The sequence below is a fragment of the Oculina patagonica genome, chromosome 1 (genome assembly GCF_052425735.1).
Source record: "Oculina patagonica isolate OP01 chromosome 1, crgOcupat, whole genome shotgun sequence".
In the NCBI taxonomy this organism is placed as follows: domain Eukaryota; kingdom Metazoa; phylum Cnidaria; class Anthozoa; order Scleractinia; family Oculinidae; genus Oculina; species Oculina patagonica.
Genome location: NC_135758.1, coordinates 27,572,733 through 27,590,533, shown reverse-complemented (window position 1 = coordinate 27,590,533; position 17,801 = coordinate 27,572,733). Strand labels below are relative to the sequence as shown.

The window sequence follows — 17,801 nt, the reverse complement described above, 5'->3', positions numbered from 1 at the left end:
AGTCATTTCACATGTAGTAAGGTGAATGCCCCCCCCCCCCTCCCCTACCATCCGTCTTGACATTACTATTTCAAATGTGGAAACAGTACATTAAGGCTAAGAACTGTCCTTACCTGAATATGATTTGTAGATCAGTTACGTCTTTACGTAGGAGGACATCTTGACCCCGCCTCCAAGAGAGGCGAAAAAGGTGGAAAATTGGTTTTCAGCCCTCAATGCAACCAAACTCAATCAAACTGGAATTTAGAAGTGTTGGTTTTTGCGGAGGGAGGAAAACCGGAGAACCCGGAGAAAAACCCTCGGAACAAGGACGAAAACCGTCAATAAACTCAACACACATATGACGCCGAAGCTGGAAATCGAACCCGCGTCACCATGTATGGGGCACTATTGAAGTGAGGTAAAGGACGGACCATTATTTTCTTGGACATATCGTGTTTGCAAACAATTTATTTTGTCTTTCCAGGCCCTGCAAACAATTTTTTCAATATTTCATCCCCCCCCCCCCCCCCCCGGGCCCCTCCAAAAAATTAATGGTCCGTCCCTAACGTAACGCGATTTAACCGCTTGGGGGTAGAATTTAACGGTGGTTAGAAGTGTTGGTTTCTGCGGAGGGAGGAAAAGAAGAGAACACGATAAAACCCTTGGAGCAAGGACGAGAACCAACAACAATCTCAACCCACATATGACGCCGGGTTCGGGAATCGAACCCAAGCCAGCGTGTATGGTAAAGATGAAGCTATGTGAGTTGAAGTGAGATGAACGTAACGTGACATAACATAACGTATTGTAAAAATCAATATTCGGAACAAAACAATTGCTTTGTTTTATTGTTATTTTGATCAGTTACTGAATTTTTTCTTATAATCACGGCTTTCTAATGGAATCCTGTACGGCCCTGACGACCACCTTTAAGAAAAGACTTAACACAATTTTACTGAAAGCGTGCACATGCATTGCAGGCTTAACTTTAGTTTCAAATATCCATATTTGCTGTTATCGTTGCACTGTTGCTTTATCGTGCGTAGCTAACTGGCGGTTAACGTTGTACATTTAATTGTTATACCTGGCGTGCCTAAGACAGCCAAATGACACATAGAACGTTATCTTTTTGCAACATTTGTCCATATACTAACAACACTATGTATGCTTGGTTTGAAGTTTTTAGACATTCCTCATACGTTTTTTTTAGGTTTTGATGCGCTAAGAATTATGGGTAAATGTTCCAGCTGTCATCTTTTTCAGTTCGGTGGATTGAACTTCAGTCCCAGGGCTACAACAACAACAACAACAACAACAACAACAACAACAAAATATTGTAACGCGTAGCAAAAATCCCCAGGTTGCATTTTTTTAGCTAATCGGAATACTAATTCTGTTTACTGTTTGAGACACCCGTTAAGAGGGAAAGGTACTGGTGTTCTATTAAAGATAGTCAGATGTTCATAGTTATTGTAAACGATACTTAATCAAAAACAAAGGATAGCATTGTTCGTCGTTAAAAATGACAAAAATCTTTGGATCTTCTTCTTTGTCAACACACGAATCGTACAGATCACTGGCAGGATTACTTGGATCTTTCAGGGGAGGTCGACGAAGGTCACGCCCTCCAAGCTTGTATTCTCCAGTTAGCACACTAGCCAGAAACATGAACCGCGTTTTATCTTCACTTTGACTGCTGCTGTACTTGTTACTGTAGGAGGCGTTTACAGCAAAGTAGCTTCCTTCTCCATACACTGTCCCGTTTTTCCCTCGCAGTCTGTGATCAAAGTTCTGTTTGCAGATGGCGTCAATAACATCCGGTGTCGTACCATGAAACAATAACTTTTCCATTGTGTCATAGCTGTTGGCTTTTAGCTTCTTTTTCATCTGCTCACGCTTTCTGAAAACGGGATGATGATAAAACAGAGCAGGGTTAACTCACCTGTAGCAGTGTTTTCTGTGATCGTTAAACTGGACTGGACAAAGACTATTTAAATTAATGTTAAATAGTTTCATATCCGGGATTAACCCACTCTCTTTCCAATTGGAGTCTGACGGTTTTGGAATCTACTATACTAAAAACCGGACAACTGCTGTGAGCAGTTTTTAATGCCATAAAGACCTTCCTGGTTAACTAATTACTGTCCAGGGAAGAGGCCAATTTGAAAAATTTCCGAGGAGCATGCCCCTGCCCCCCCCCCCCCCTAGAAATTCGTGCCTCCAGTACTCATGCACCTTTCCGCTCACGTCCTCCAGTTAAACATTTCAATACTATTTCTTTTAAACAATGTTATTGAAAACCCTGACTTTGACTGCCCATACAAAAAATTTTACATCTAGCAAAAAAAAAAGGTGGTTGTCGACGTGATAAACTGTTAAGTACCCTGGCCATGGGTGTAACATGGTGAGTGTGATCCCCCCTCCCCCCCCCCCCCCCGCCTTTGAAAAATCCTGGCTACGCCCCTGAGGTGCCCAATTTCGTTTTAGGAGCGGGAGGATCTTGCATATTCTTCACACTTCCGTACAATATCAACTTTCAGAAACGTTATTGCCCCCGAAGGGTTCCGGCCCAGAGGCCGGAACCCGAGGAGGCACCTTAGAAGTCCCCGCGTAGGTAGGGAAAATGAGTGCATTCAGTGATTGTTACCGGAAAAAATCTCGATTTTGGTCAAAGCGGCTCGCAAAGGATTGCCCAAATGCTCGCAAAGGATTGCCCTAATGCTCGCAAAGGATTGCCGGGACGCTCGTTAAGGAGCAACGGAAGTCAGTGCCGCGAAGTATAAAAACAGCCGTCGCACTGTGATCACAACAAACATCTGTTGCTTGAAGAAATAGCTAAAACATGTACCTGAAATTGAAGCGATACCGAAAATGACATGGAAAGCATAACAGGCGTATCATTCAGGGAGGAAGAGTTTCTTATCTTAGTCAGCGACTGAACGTCGTGAAAACAAGTGGAAAGTTGCATACATTTTACGACGAGTAATAAACAAAAGCGTGAATTTTGTCATGCATTACAAGGTAATTTACCCTGAGTGCAAGAGGTTTTTCTTGCGCGGTTTCCGGTGTCGGTCATGTCTCTCTTGTGACCCGCGCTTGTTTTCACGACGTTCAGTCGCTGATTTTGCCATATTTTGTTATTCGTGGAATTGTTAGGCTTTATGCCCTGGAAATTATTGTAAGTTAATTTTTGAATGTTATAAGCCCGGGAATAAGCTTGCGTGTTGTCACCACGAACAATGTGTTATTTCCGCTAGGTAATATATTCGACTTGAACGTGTGAATTTTTTAAAGGCCCGTTTACACAGGCGATTTTTGTCGCGCAACTCAACGCAACTTTTGTCGCGCCGAAGTTGCATCAAGTTTCGAACAGGTTCGAAACTCCTGCGACTCGCGGCGATTTTATCGCCGCTAGTTTTCACGCGTGCAAACTCGCGGCGATTTCATGGTGATTTTATCGCCGCGATATCGCGGCAAAGTTGCATGAAGTCGCCGCGATATGACTTTGCTGCAACTTCGGCGCGACATAAATTGCATTGAGTTGTGCGACAAAAATCGCCAATGTAAACGGGCCTTTAGGATGCGACGGTGTCACACAACAAGAAATTCCGCAACAAACAATGTAGTCACGTACATTGCACAATACAAAAAGAAGCCTTATTGTGTAGTCCATCGGCATCAATAATTTAAGGCGGAAAAAAGACACTACTAATCTTAGACTATTGTTGTTTAACAAATTATGAAAAGGCGGGGGCAGCTTTATAGTGAGAACTATTACTAGTTATTTGAAGCGTTCACTTCAGATTTCAAGAAGTCGAACAAGCAGCTATTTCAAAGAGAAATAGTGTTTCGTTTCCTGATTGCGGAAGGGTAAGAATAGTGTAACACTTAAGGAGAGGTGGGTTTGGGGTTTACTTTAATTTGGAGAAGGTCCTAGTGTATGTTAAATTTGCCGAATTTATGCACGAGTGCAAAATGAAAAGAAGAACTTCATATTCAGTAGTAACTTAAATTCTCATTTTACACCTACTGTCGATTTTATGTAAAGGAGACATAAACTACGTCCTGCTGCAGTTTGGCTTTCAAGAGTTCAAGTAACACATAAATATTTCTCTTTATAGAAATAGCATATGTCTTTATCTCCAAATTAAGTTAAGTGAAGGGAGCTTGCCTTTATCGTTTTTACTCATCCAGTGGAAATTAAAATGATTTTTTTATTTCTGCAGAACACTTTTTGCTTAAAAATGGCACCCGATAGCATAACTTTGGATGTTACATGAATGGAAAAATAACTTACAGAAAATATTTAAATATATTCCTATCAATGTGGGGAAACATGAAACCACAAGAGTAAAATGCAAGATCAGAGTAATGCAATTAATTTAAATGGTTTATTTTTTGAAACAAACAATCCTAAAATAAATCAGTTCCATAAATAAAGTGTTTTGTGACTATTGATCTCTGATAAAATACAAAACAACACTTTAATCGAAGATGAAATAATTACCTTTTGACAAAAAGCTTGAGGTATATACTTCTCTGAGTTGATCACATGCTCAAATCAAATAAATGCCAAATTCATACAAACCAAAACCCTGGTCGACAAGAACAGAGATAAGCACACTGTTTCGAAGCCATTTCTTCAAAATGAAATGCCTGTTGTCACTTTACAAAGACACGTAAACAACCAATGCAAATTAATGTAAAAAGCTACCATACACAGATTTTTAACAAGGATTTTTAATTAAGCAAAATTCAAGTTTAAAGAAAGTTATATGTTGTATATAGTCGTACCAGGATTGTATTTTGCTCGATCCGCGCTGCACGCTCTCCCGGCAAATATAAAATTATCTCCACAGAATAAGACACAGCCAAGTTGCTTCTGTTGTCAGTGTAACAGCCTTGCATTGGTAACACTGATAATAACGATTTGCATTTTTGGCGATACTGTGGAGTTTCGATCAGACCGCGATGGCTTTGAATAATCCAAATAATGTTTATATCATTAACTTAATCTCAGAAATCTGCACCAGCAGTTGCAACGGTAGTTAATATTGAGCGTTACATCAACTAAGGAGACGAATTTAGTTCGACACGGCAGTTGCACACCTTGCTATACGATACTGTCCATACAAAATTTAAACTTTGAGCAGAACTTATCAACTTTCCGTGCAGACTCGAATGTTTTTGCGACGCCGACGTGACACTGATCACGCAATTCCGGGTACATCCACGCGAGAACCCACGCAATTTTGCGTGTATTCGCGCTGTTTGTGACGTCGAAGATGCCGTGAAATTTTCCTGTACAAATAGAATAGGGCAATCTCCCACATTTATACATTCCTCTGTTACATGTAGTGAAATTAACTTTGTAAGTCACCTGCAAATATGCACTTCTCTTTGTAGCGCACTTACAGTGCGGACACTCGAACCGTGAACACCAAGGTCTTTTTTCCCGCTTTTTTGCCATCATCCAATCACGAAGTGACTTCATAACGAGGCTGGTACATTTATTGAGAGTGAAATTTATATGTGGCTCAAATCATTATCTCCAAGCATGAAATTAGAAAGACTTTCACTCCAGTTCGAAAACAGAGCGTTCCGCTCACGAAGGTCACTGGCTTTAATACATGAAATCTGAGGATTTGGACTCGTTCTTTCCGTCTCCTGATAAGCTGTTTCTTGCGGAAAGACGCGTAAAGAGGCCGAACTGAACAACATCAAAAAGAAAAGCCCTTGTAATGATGTCAACTCTTGTAAGCTAAAGGAAAAAAAACCAAGAATTGATTATCGATATATTCGCACCGTACAGCGTGAACTAAAGGAAGTTGAATAATAGTATACGAAAGCAAAGAGCGATTACGACGTATTTAGCGCTTCCCGCCAACGAACTAAATCAAGGTTCTTGGCTATTTATGCGACCACGTCGATCTAAAGAAACAGAACCCGGCGAAATATTTAGATTGTTCTGCCTTGGATAGAGACTTGATGATTCTTCAGCGACGGGTTCAGCGAGCGCTGCGAAATAAACTTCTATTAAAGGAAAATTATGACTGGACATTGCCAAGTGTTATCGAAGAGTATAAACATGGAATTGTTGACCCTCTCCGAGTGCAGTGAGCGGAAACAAGGAATGCATGCAAATGGTAAAATTGTACTTTACTCATGTTATGCTGCACTAAACTGCGTTTTATATGTTCCCTGTTGTGTTTTTATTTTTGCGTGTTTTCATTTCGGCTTCAAATAATGTGCCGGTACACTGTAATTAGTTCTGACTCAGACATTAGTTCATGCATTCAGTTCCGCTGATTTCCGGTTGTGATTGTGCTGTACAAAAATAAAGTTTGACTTTTAGACTACTAGAACGTGACAATAAGGTTGAATCAGAACAGAATCTATTTAATAAAGTTTAGTTTGTAACATACATTCTGTGTCTTATTGCGCTTGAAGGAAACTTACATTTGTGTAGCAACAAGAGCGAGTTTATTTGTTCCCACGGATAAGATAAAAATAGCAACAGAATCAGACATATCCGTGTTTTCTAAAGTATATTTGCTGGACTTATTTTGAATCAGAACAATTTCTATTCTATTCAATAAAGTTTTGTTTTATCTTGTCTAATCTGCGCCTGCATTTGAAGAAAATCTACGTTGTTTCGCCATGTTAGCGGCAAGAGTGAGTTTATTTGTTTTTATGTGTAAGATAAAAATCTGAGTTGTCAGTCACGTAGCCGCATTTTCTGAAGTATGCGATTGAATTTGCTGGACTTACTTTGGACACAGCTTCGCTAATCTAACAGCAACCGCTGTTGAATCTCACTTGTATACATGCTAGGTTTACATAATTTCTCTGATAACACATATTCGACAACATCTGTTGACATTTTATTTCGAACCGGTGTTTTTCGCGGCCCAGCCAGAGATGAGTTGCTGTCTTCGTAAGATTGGACAACTTTATTTACACATCCGACGCTAACTCGCATATTTTGTGAAATTTGTGTTTGCGAAAACCCTTGATGATGTAGATCAAGCATTCTTTCCCGATAAACTTGAGGCAGAGTTTTACATTGTCGTAGCGGTAGATCCCTTGCTGTCGATGAACACCGAGTTTGCATTCACCTTTGCCGAACAGGAATAAAAAAGACTCCGACGGTGGCGATAAATTCTTGAAAGATTCTAGCGAAAAATATGTACTTTCCAGCGTAGTTAGCAGGTAGGCCATTTCACATTCGAAATATTGCCGAGTCGCTGACATAAAAAAACTCACATTATATTTTCCCGCAACCGCTGTGATTGGACGGCGCTTAAAAAATGTTAATCCTTTTGTTTATAAGAAGAGCTCTCATTGGCTAACCGTCAAAAAAGGCCCAAAAAAAATGTCCAAGTGTTCATGGTTCGAGTGTCCGCACTGTAAGCTCTACCGTGCGAGCAAACAAGAGATACGCCAAGTCATCCCGTTTTTCTTTGCGCTTGTAAACACTGGTTGGTGGAAATTTACTTCCGTTTCAGAATAACATTAAACGCTACGAGAGCTTTCTCTAGTTTTCTTACAATACATCGCTTTAGTCAAACTTAAAACCATTGCAGTCGTTAGATATTTCTGTTTGCAACGAATCTAAATTTTTTTGGTCATGCTGAGGAATATATTTCCGATATTTGAAGAACATGACTGTTTTTACGAAATTAATTGCCATCGGTCATACGTATTTACTTTGTGGTTACGACCGTTCTTGTGATTGGATAGCAGCCCCCCGTGCGAGCAAACACGACAAGTCATCCCTTTTTTGTTTGCGCTTGCAAACACTGATTGGTGAAAATTTACTTCCGTTTCAGAAAATCGCTAGAATGTTTACTTAACAATTAAACGCTACGAGAGCTTTCTCTAGTTTTCTTACAATACATCGCTTTAATCAAACTTAAAACCATTGCAGTCGTCAGATATTTCTGTTTGCAACGATTCTCAATATTTTTTATCATGCTGAGAATATTCTTTCCGATATTTGAAGAACATGTTTTTACGAAATTAATTGCCTTCAGTCAAACGTATTTACTTTGTGGTTACGACCGTTCTTCTGATTGGATAGTAGCCCTCACTGTGTAAATAGTTCACATCGAAGCCAAAATAATACCGTATCGTTTCTGAGGAAACGAAACAAAAAATGGGGACTAAGAAAAACGTTTAATATAACGCCTTTACAATGGAATGCAATGGCACTGCAAGGAATTCAGGGAACAATTTTAATATATTTTTCATGATACATCACGCGTTTTCAACCGCCACTCTTTCAACTTGTTCATGCAGTGATCCTGAGGCCACGATTATTATTTCTCGAGTACTGGCCACGTATCTGTTGATTATTTGTTTTCTACACAAAAAGAGTTTTATATATTCATTTTAGAGGATTACTGTCAGGCTAAGAAAAACAAGAGACCAAGCCGTAAATAGAAAGCTGCCATTTTCTCAATGTGTGCGCTCTACATCCTGTCTCGCACGCTAATTACGCGTGACATTTTGCACAATGCGCAATGCAAAATCAAAGAATCGCCTTAAATCACCAGCATGGAATTTTTGGTTCGAATCTCCCACGCCCTTTTACAATAAGAAATAAACACAAACCTCTGTTGTCCATACATACATACCTGTTGTATCTCTCCAGAAGGAATTCGTTTTTGACTTTCTCGACCGCTAGTATCTTGGCCTTTGACTCTGGAATTGTTACGTGAAACAGTTTTCTCGCAGCTTGGTATTCTCTACTGCCGCATCCCAGAGCAATTCGTTCAAAATCCATATCTCTACCCGTCAGATCACTAAAATAGAATGATGATAGAAACAGAAATGCTTATAGTTAGAGAGAGAAGAAATTCGCTTCAGCCGCAGCCATTGGTTCAATGTTGGTGTATTCTAGGCATGTGGTAGGGCGTAGGGGGAGCTGGGAAGCCTTTTTCAGGCCTGGGGAGCACTACATAGCAGTGCCTGATGTTCCTACTGATCCTATGTTCCACTGATCCTGATAACCTACCTTATACCTACCTGATTGTTGTACACGTACGTGACGTCAGTCAGGTCGTCGTACACGAGCCATGAGCCCTGAATACAGAGCGTGCACAAAGGTACATAAACGGTTGCTAAGGTAGGCATTTCTCGCAAATATTTGACACGAGCCACTTTTGGCAGTGTCGTACCGACTTTAAAATATATAAAAAAAATGGCTAGCTGAACTGGTGTTAGTCTACTGTTTGCGTAATGAAGCGTTTTCGTTTTTTCAGCCGAAAACAATCAGAACATATTTTGTCACAGCGTTTACGCCAGATCTTCTGGCCTATGAGGAACACAAAACAGCAACTTGAGAACGTTTAGTACTTAAATGCTGCTTTTCGTCATATTCAGCTAAAAGAAACAAACAGATTATAAGAATTGTAATAGAAATGTGCTTAGGCATTGTCTTCGGCGTTCGCGTTTCTGGGTCACGAAATTAGAAATATTCCGGCTTGTTCACCCCCACCTCCCCTGGCGTATTATTCTGTTCCAAAGGCGGCTCATTCTCGAATTATAAGCAAAAAAGACACAATTTTTCACTAAACAATATAGTGAAATAGTCATAATGCTAGAAAAGTGTTCTGGAAAGATAGAACGAGTTATTTTATCAATGCCGGGCATTCTTTTCCCTTTCATGAAGCATGAAAAGGTCTACCTTTACTGCGCCCCCTCTGTTTTTGATAAAGAACAGGCCTATCCGTTACTGACCCTGCCTCCCCCGCCCTTTAAAGCTCCACTAGATCCTTCACTGGGTACTGTATTATGATATCACAATTCAAGTCAATTCACATGATTGCTATGGTTACTATACAGTTACTGGCTCCTAGGCTACCTCTGTAAGGTCTGCAATGCAGGCTGAGAAGCAAACAGCGGTCTTCTGCGGACGCTTCTCATGGTCAAGTAACTCGGATCCATATTCCTTTGGTACATCGACGTCTCGTAGAATGTGATAATGTACTTGGAAGGACCGATTTGAAAGAAGTAAATTCGCTCTTCATTAAGATACGCAGCTTCTATATCCTCTTGCTTTGTTCCAGTCGATTGCTAAAACACAAGATAAAAAATGAGCCGTCAATACGATAGGAAAATCTCTTTCTTCCATATTTGCCTGTTTGATAAAAATAGCAATGTTCGACTGAGGGAAGCTAATCCAAGGGAAACCACTTTTGATTGGAGTTATCGATCGAGAGGTTCGATAAGCTTAAAAAATATTTGAATTCTTAAAAAAATAGGCCATACATAGACATGCGATAACGAAATAAAACACATATGGATTGAATATGAGGAGGAAAAAGAGGGAAGGGGAGATAAACATTCCAGATGATAAAAAAGATAATTAAGAAGATCAAATTTAAAGGTGCTATGATAAAAAGTATCTTGTTAAATCCCTAGATGGTGTCTATAGACCACCGCAGGGGGTGGTATAGTAAGAAATACGGGAAAATAGATTATTTTTGGTAAAAAGCTAATTGACAGGGAAAAGATCACATTCTTTTGCATAATGTTCATGGCAATTTCGTATGGACGTCATTCAACTTCAACTTCGAATAGTCATAGCCTCTAATTTAACCAAGAAGAAAGATTACTTACTTTCGTCTTAGCATACTTCTTCCATCCATCATTGTCTTTCCAGTACCAAACCCATTTAGTGGATAACACGTTACCAGGCTCTTGGATGTACGATGGCGTTGAGAGTCGGCGGAGCAAGAACTGGGCAGAAGTATCGAGCCAGTGCATGGACATCTGTTCAAAGTTAACGGTCACTGTTGTTGATACATTCAAGCCTCTGAGAACGAAAATGACAACAATAGGCTTAATAGATGGTGCACGTTAGGCGAAAAAAGGATTGATTTATATTGAAAATGCTTTAGTTCCGGAATTGAGGGTTATCTCCAAGTATCGCTCTGCGCATCCGTACCGGTTGCGCATATTTACATGCGCTATTAGCGCACACAAGGTTCTTTCTCTGCGGCTTAGCTCACCAGAGAGATCTATGGTCGTTTTCTCCTAAACTAACACGATAACATATCTTTATTTCGCATATTTTAGGTCAGCAGTGATCCTCTTTGCTGAAATCATATAAAATAAAAGATAAGAGTCCCCACCCGCAAGGGGTGTAGATTGAAGATTGTCAGTATTATAAATACTAGTTTCCTACGAAATTTTGAAGTCCGACGTTTGTTATATGAATAAAAAGTTTCATTTCATTTCCTCTATCCTTACCTTGAGCTCGAAGACCGAGTGTCTTTAAGGACTATGTTAACTTGCAGATTTTCTACATCACAGTAGAGCTTTTCAATAGCAACATTATCAGTAGGACCAAAGTTACTCCACTGATAGGAATCTGCCTCTTTGAACTGCCAACGGTAAGGCATAGACGGGCTGCCACTGTTAAGAGGTGTCAGAGGTGAGCGTGGAAAGGCCGCTGTTGCTGGAAGCAACATAAACAAAATGAGAATATTGTTTCAGTCAAGATGGTGACTAAATTTCCTTTTAATAACTCATAAATGAATGTAAAAACAGCATACGGTTGAGTAAGGGACGAGCTGACTAAATGACTGACTGACTGACCGACTGACTGACTGACTGACTGATTGATTAATTGATTGATTGATTGATTGTATGATTGATTGATTGATACTCGATCGATCGATCGATTAGCTGTCGTTGACTCACTGTCTCCCTGACTAAGTACCGGATCATTATTTTTTGGAGGGGGTGGGGGGATAAAAAAAAACCCTGAAATAAATTATTTGCAAAAGCAAAACAAGTAGGGCTTTTCACGGCAACTTTTTGGCATCTTTTAATATTTCGAGCAACTTTTTCTCCTTTGAGCAACTTTTTTCCTCTCGAGCAACTTGTTACATTTTGTGCAATTTCCAGACCGAAGATCTCCGAAGATTATCCGAGTGTTGTTCAAAGGGCATACGAACGTTTCCGAAGATTTACGAAGTTTGCCGAGTTTCGAGGAACATCTAAAGACGTTTCAACTTTCGCCTCATTCTGCCGTCAGCAAACATGACGTCATCGATATCTTCGCGATTTTTCTCAATTAAAGAAAACCTTGTTATTTAACAAATTTTCTCCTTTTTTTTGCTGTAAAATTGCATGAAACTGCTTAGGAATCTAACCCTCAAAGGGAAATTAGCATATATTTAGAGAAATTCTCTTCATTAGAAGCAACGTTTTGGATTTTTTTGGAGCAACTTTCGAGCAACTTTTATTGTCAGAAGCATCTTTTTTGAATTTTTGCAGCAACTTTTGAGCAACTTTTTGAGAAATTACGGGCAACTTTTTGGGAAATCTCGAGCAACTTGTGGAAAGCCCTAAAAACAAGCCCAAATGAATTGTTTGCAGACACCAAAAAGATTTTCTGTAGGAAGATGCAGCCGGAAAAAATTGTTGACAACAATTCTGAATAAAAAAGGTTTGTCTTGAAAAATTTTTATTCCCCCCTCCCCCCCCCCCCCCCTTCCAGAAAAATAATGGTCCGTCCCTAATGTAAAACGGATGGATCCGTCTGACTGTCTGTTAGTCATATCAGAAAGCTAGGAAGACTGTTTGTCAGACAGTCAATTTTTCAAACGATCAGGGTTAATCCACTCCAATAAGGGACGGACCATTATTTTCTTGGAGGGAGGGGGATGAAAAATTTTTCTCTGCAAACTTTTTTTTTTAGTTTATGCCCCTCTGCAAACATTTTTTTAGAAATTCTTACTATTTTTTGTTATACATATCGTTCTTGCAAACAATTTATTTTGTCTTTCCAGGCCCTGCAAACAATTTTTTTCAATATTTTTCATCACCCCTAAATTCGAACATTCCATTTTTAACTCGGAAAAGAGTTGTAGTGGGCGAAGTGAATTCACTCCATCACTCCTTCACTCGTTTCCTGTTATACATATGCACGCAATGCGTGCAAGTGTTTTAAGGCCTCTAGAGAATTAGACCTTTTCTCTGATACCTACATTTCTTGTTAAATTACATAAAATTAACATGCTTAGTCACCAACCGAAATATTGTATTCATGTCAGTTTTCTTGAAATAACATTATGATATTTATTCAGCTATAAGCTGAGACCGTAAACCTTTGGTTTTTTAAAACCAGTTGGAAAAAACTAACCCAAAACACTCAGCTAAAGATGAATTTATTTCAGTACGATTTGGTGAAAAAAAAATCGCTCGACTTATAGCCAATGATATTATTATTATTGTTTTTATTAGCAAACCTTTATTTGTCAGTTTGCTGTTTTCGATTCTTGTTTCATAATAACTTTTCCGAGTTTAGTGGCTTATAGCCACTTTTAGTTATTGGTACTCACCCGTACTTGATGACGTGACGCTTGTGCTGGCAACTCTAGTTGACACTCTACGACGCCAAAGCAACATCAGCGATGGAATAACGCCAAAGAAGAAGCACGTTTGCAAGATTAATTTCCAATCATTCCTTAAAACGACTGCCGGGCTTGTAAGTGGTGTTATAAGAAGTTTTGAAACATGAAAAACACCATTTAAAGCGAGTAAGGCATTTGGGATCAGAAGGGAAAATGAGTAAACAACGATTGCTGTAAACCCCACAAGGATACTTGAGGTCAATCGTAAAGTCATAATCACCATAAACTTCACAATAGCACCCAAATCCACAAATACCATGGTTGTTTCTCTTCCAATACCGTACAGGACGGAAATAAAGAGTTTCATTATCATCCAGTAATAAGGTCTAAAGTGATAGACGCATTCAACTGCAACGGAAATCTTTAATAATATGGCCGCAAAGTTCACCGTCGCCGCCATCGCATAACCCGCGGCAGAATGGTTGCTCAGGCGATCGAGTTTGCCTTGAATGATCTTTCTTTGGTTAAAATAGGCGGTTAACAATGGATCGAAATGTCTCTTTGTCCGCTTGCCAGCGTGGAAAACCTTCAAATAAAGCATGTACCAAATGGGGTTTACTGTTTTGTAAACGCCTTGGCGAAGTTTGTTCCAGATGCTCAAAACGGTTGTGCGGTAATTCTGCATCGTGTTAATCTTCACTTTGGTTATGTAGTTGGACTGATCAACGATCCCTGTGATTTCATGAAAGTGCTTTTGCAGCAGAGTTGTACCGTTCCAAAATGCAAACTGATGCAACAGCTCTTTGACCTGAGAGTAATTGCGTGACTTCCTCGAGAACGAGGCCGGAAATCTTTCGTTTTAATTTCGGATCACGGAATAGTGATTGATTGAGTCACGCACCGTAGGTGTTGTGACGCTTTTGTGAACTGCCTGGTCAATTCTGTAAGAAATGTGATGAATATTGTAGAAAAACGTGTCTATGTTTTTCAGTGTGGCTGTTAAAATTGTAATTCTACATCTTGTTAATCTTCACTTCGGTTATGTAGCTTGGCTGATCAATAATCCCTGCATTCCGTGAAATTCAACACGCTTTTACAGCGGAGTTGTACCGTTCCAAAATGCAAACTGCTGCAACAGCTCTGTAAGAGTTGCGTGACTTCTTCGAGAACGAGACCGGAAATCTTTCGTTTTCGGATCACGGAATAGTGATTGATAGAGTCACGCACCCTAGGTGTTGTGACGCTCATGTTTAGCTATGTTTGTGAACTGCCTGGTACTGCTCCTGGTCGATTGTGCATTTAGAAATGTGATGAATATTGTAGAAATACGCGTCTCCGTTTTTCAGTGTGCCCGTTAAAATTCCACGTTTTTCAATTTTCGAATTTACAATTTTATTTGTTTTGTTTTCATTATCGCAAAATACATCCATCCATATTTTTGTAGACAGCATTGCATGACATAATGCAAATATTAGCAGCTTACACAAACATCTAGACAAAACATATATTGAGTTTTAAAATAGACAAAACAACCTGAAACATTGTTTATTCAGTAACACTCCGACTAGACTGTCCACAGCCCTCTATTTTTTGTTTCGTTTCCTCAGAAACGATACGGTATTATTTTGGCTTCGATGTGAACTATTTACACAGTGAGGGCTACTATCCAATCAGAAGAACGGTCGTAACCACAAAGTAAATACGTTTGACTGAAGGCAATTAATTTCGTAAAAACATGTTCTTCAAATATCGGAAAGAATATTCTCAGCATGATAAAAAATATTGAGAATCGTTGCAAACAGAAATATCTGACGACTGCAATGGTTTTAAGTTTGATTAAAGCGATGTATTGTAAGAAAACTAGAGAAAGCTCTCGTAGCGTTTAATTGTTAAGTAAACATTCTAGCGATTTTCTGAAACGGAAGTAAATTTTCACCAATCAGTGTTTGCAAGCGCAAACAAAAAAGGGATGACTTGTCGTGTTTGCTCGCACGGGGGGCTGCTATCCAATCACAAGAACGGTCGTAACCACAAAGTAAATACGTATGACCGATGGCAATTAATTTCGTAAAAACAGTCATGTTCTTCAAATATCGGAAATATATTCCTCAGCATGACCAAAAAAATTTAGATTCGTTGCAAACAGAAATATCTAACGACTGCAATGGTTTTAAGTTTGACTAAAGCGATGTATTGTAAGAAAACTAGAGAAAGCTCTCGTAGCGTTTAATGTTATTCTGAAACGGAAGTAAATTTCCACCAACCAGTGTTTACAAGCGCAAAGAAAAACGGGATGACTTGGCGTATCTCTTGTTTGCTCGCACGGTAGAGCTTAAGTGCGCTACAAAGAGAAGTGCATATTTGCAGGTGACTTACAAAGTTAATTTCACTACATGTAACAGAGGAATGTATAAATGTGGGAGATTGCCCTATTCTATTTGTACAGGAAAATTTCACGGCATCTTCGACGTCACAAACAGCGCGAATACACGCAAAATTGCGTGGGTTCTCGCGTGGATGTACCCGGAATTGCGTGATCAGTGTCACGTCGGCGTCGCAAAAACATTCGAGTCTGCACGGAAAGTTGATAAGTTCTGCTCAAAGTTTAAATTTTGTATGGACAGTATCGTATAGCAAGGTGTGCAACTGCCGTGTCGAACTAAATCCGTCTCCTTAGTTGATGTAACGCTCAATATTAACTACCGTTGCAACTGCTGGTGCAGATTTCTGAGATTAAGTTAATGATATAAACATTATTTGGATTATTCAAAGCCATCGCGGTCTGATCGAAACTCCACAGTATCGCCAAAAATGCAAATCGTTATTATCAGTGTTACCAATGCAAGGCTGTTACACTGACAACAGAAGCAACTTGGCTGTGTCTTATTCTGTGGAGATAATTTTATATTTGCCGGGAGAGCGTGCAGCGCGGATCGAGCAAAATACAATCCTGGTACGACTAGTCTATATACAACATATAACTTTCTTTAAACTTGAATTTTGCTTAATAAAAATCCTTGTTAAAAATCTGTGTATGGTAGCTTTTTACATTAATTTGCATTGGTTGTTTACGTGTCTTTGTAAAGTGACAACAGGCATTTCATTTTGAAGAAATGGCTTCGAAACAGTGTGCTTATCTCTGTTCTTGTCGACCAGGGTTTTGGTTTGTATGAATTTGGCATTTATTTGATTTGAGCATGTGATCAACTCAGAGAAGTATATACCTCAAGCTTTTTGTCAAAAGGTAATAATTTCATCTTCGATTAAAGTGTTGTTTTGCATTTTATCAGAGATCAATAGTCACAAAACACTTTATTTATGGAACTGATTTATTTTAGGATTGTTTGTTTCAAAAAATAAACCATTTAAATTAATTGCATTACTCTGATCTTGCATTTTACTCTTGTGGTTTCATGTTTCCCCACATTGATAGGAATATATTTAAATATTTTCTGTAAGTTATTTTTCCATTCATGTAACATCCAAAGTTATGCTATCGGGTGCCATTTTTAAGCAAAAAGTGTTCTGCAGAATTAAAAAAATCATTTTAATTTCCACTGGATGAGTTAAAACGATAAAGGCAAGCTCCCTTCACTTAGCTTAATTTGGAGATAAAGACATATGCTATTTCTATAAAGAGAAATATTTATGTGTTACTTGAACTCTTGAAAGCCAAACTGCAGCAGGACGTAGTTTATGTCTCCTTTACATAAAATCGACAGTAGGTGTAAAATGAGAATTTAAGTTACTACTGAATATGAAGTTCTTCTTTTCATTTTGCACTCGTGCATAAATTCGGCAAATTTAAGAGGCCCTGCCAGGGTAAATTCCGACAAGCGACATGGCCCAAAAAGTAGCGACAGCATACTAATAAAATCGCGACAAACGACAACCCTTTTGGAAAAACTTAAATTCCGACAAGGACAAGCAATTTTCCTTCAATTTAATTACCGACAGCGACATAAACAGCGATAAAACAGCGACACGGCACATTTTTAAATTTAAACAAGCGACACGGGAACCCCCCCCCCCCCCCCTGGCAGGGCCTCATTTAACATACACTAGGACCTTCTCCAAATTAAAGTAAACCCCAAACCCACCTCTCCTTAAGTGTTACACTATTCTTACCCTTCCGCAATCAGGAAACGAAACACTATTTCTCTTTGAAATAGCTGCTTGTTCGTGTTTTTTCGATCGATGAGCGCGCGGTGAGAACGACAAGAGAACTGGACGCCAGCGCAAAACGGAAGAAGCAAGGGGGTGGGGGGCGTTGAAAAATCGAGAGACTGTGGAAAGTCTACACTACGACGAGTGTATTTTACTTTTTTTACACAAAATTTTAAACTGAAGGCGACTTTTTCGATATTGAATTCGGACTAAAGAGCACTAAATATTATTCACAGATTCGTCTACGTTTCGGTTTTGACTAAATAAAGCGAAACCTTTAAC

At 39.2% G+C, this 17,801-nt stretch overlaps 1 protein-coding gene across 2 annotated transcripts in view; it reads right to left on the bottom strand.

Moving 5' to 3' along the window:
* Positions 1-47: 47 nt before the first annotated feature.
* LOC144642613 (protein mono-ADP-ribosyltransferase TIPARP-like) overlaps positions 48-17,801 on the bottom strand; it is a 132,064-nt gene continuing 114,310 nt past the window's right edge. The window contains exons 1-6 of one of the 2 annotated variants that reach the window (XM_078501629.1): positions 13,341-14,197; positions 11,242-11,449; positions 10,609-10,804; positions 9,851-10,062; positions 8,622-8,789; positions 48-1,882 (exon numbers count right to left, since the gene is read on the bottom strand). In XM_078501629.1, coding sequence (XP_078357755.1) covers positions 1,450-1,882; positions 8,622-8,789; positions 9,851-10,062; positions 10,609-10,804; positions 11,242-11,449; positions 13,341-14,037 — 1,914 coding nt within the window. In that variant the 5' untranslated portion in view covers positions 14,038-14,197 and the 3' untranslated portion in view covers positions 48-1,449. Of the gene's footprint in view, positions 1,883-8,621; positions 8,790-9,850; positions 10,063-10,608; positions 10,805-11,241; positions 11,450-13,340; positions 14,198-17,801 lie in introns of those variants that run through there. The other variant, XM_078501639.1, reaches the window with a different exon arrangement.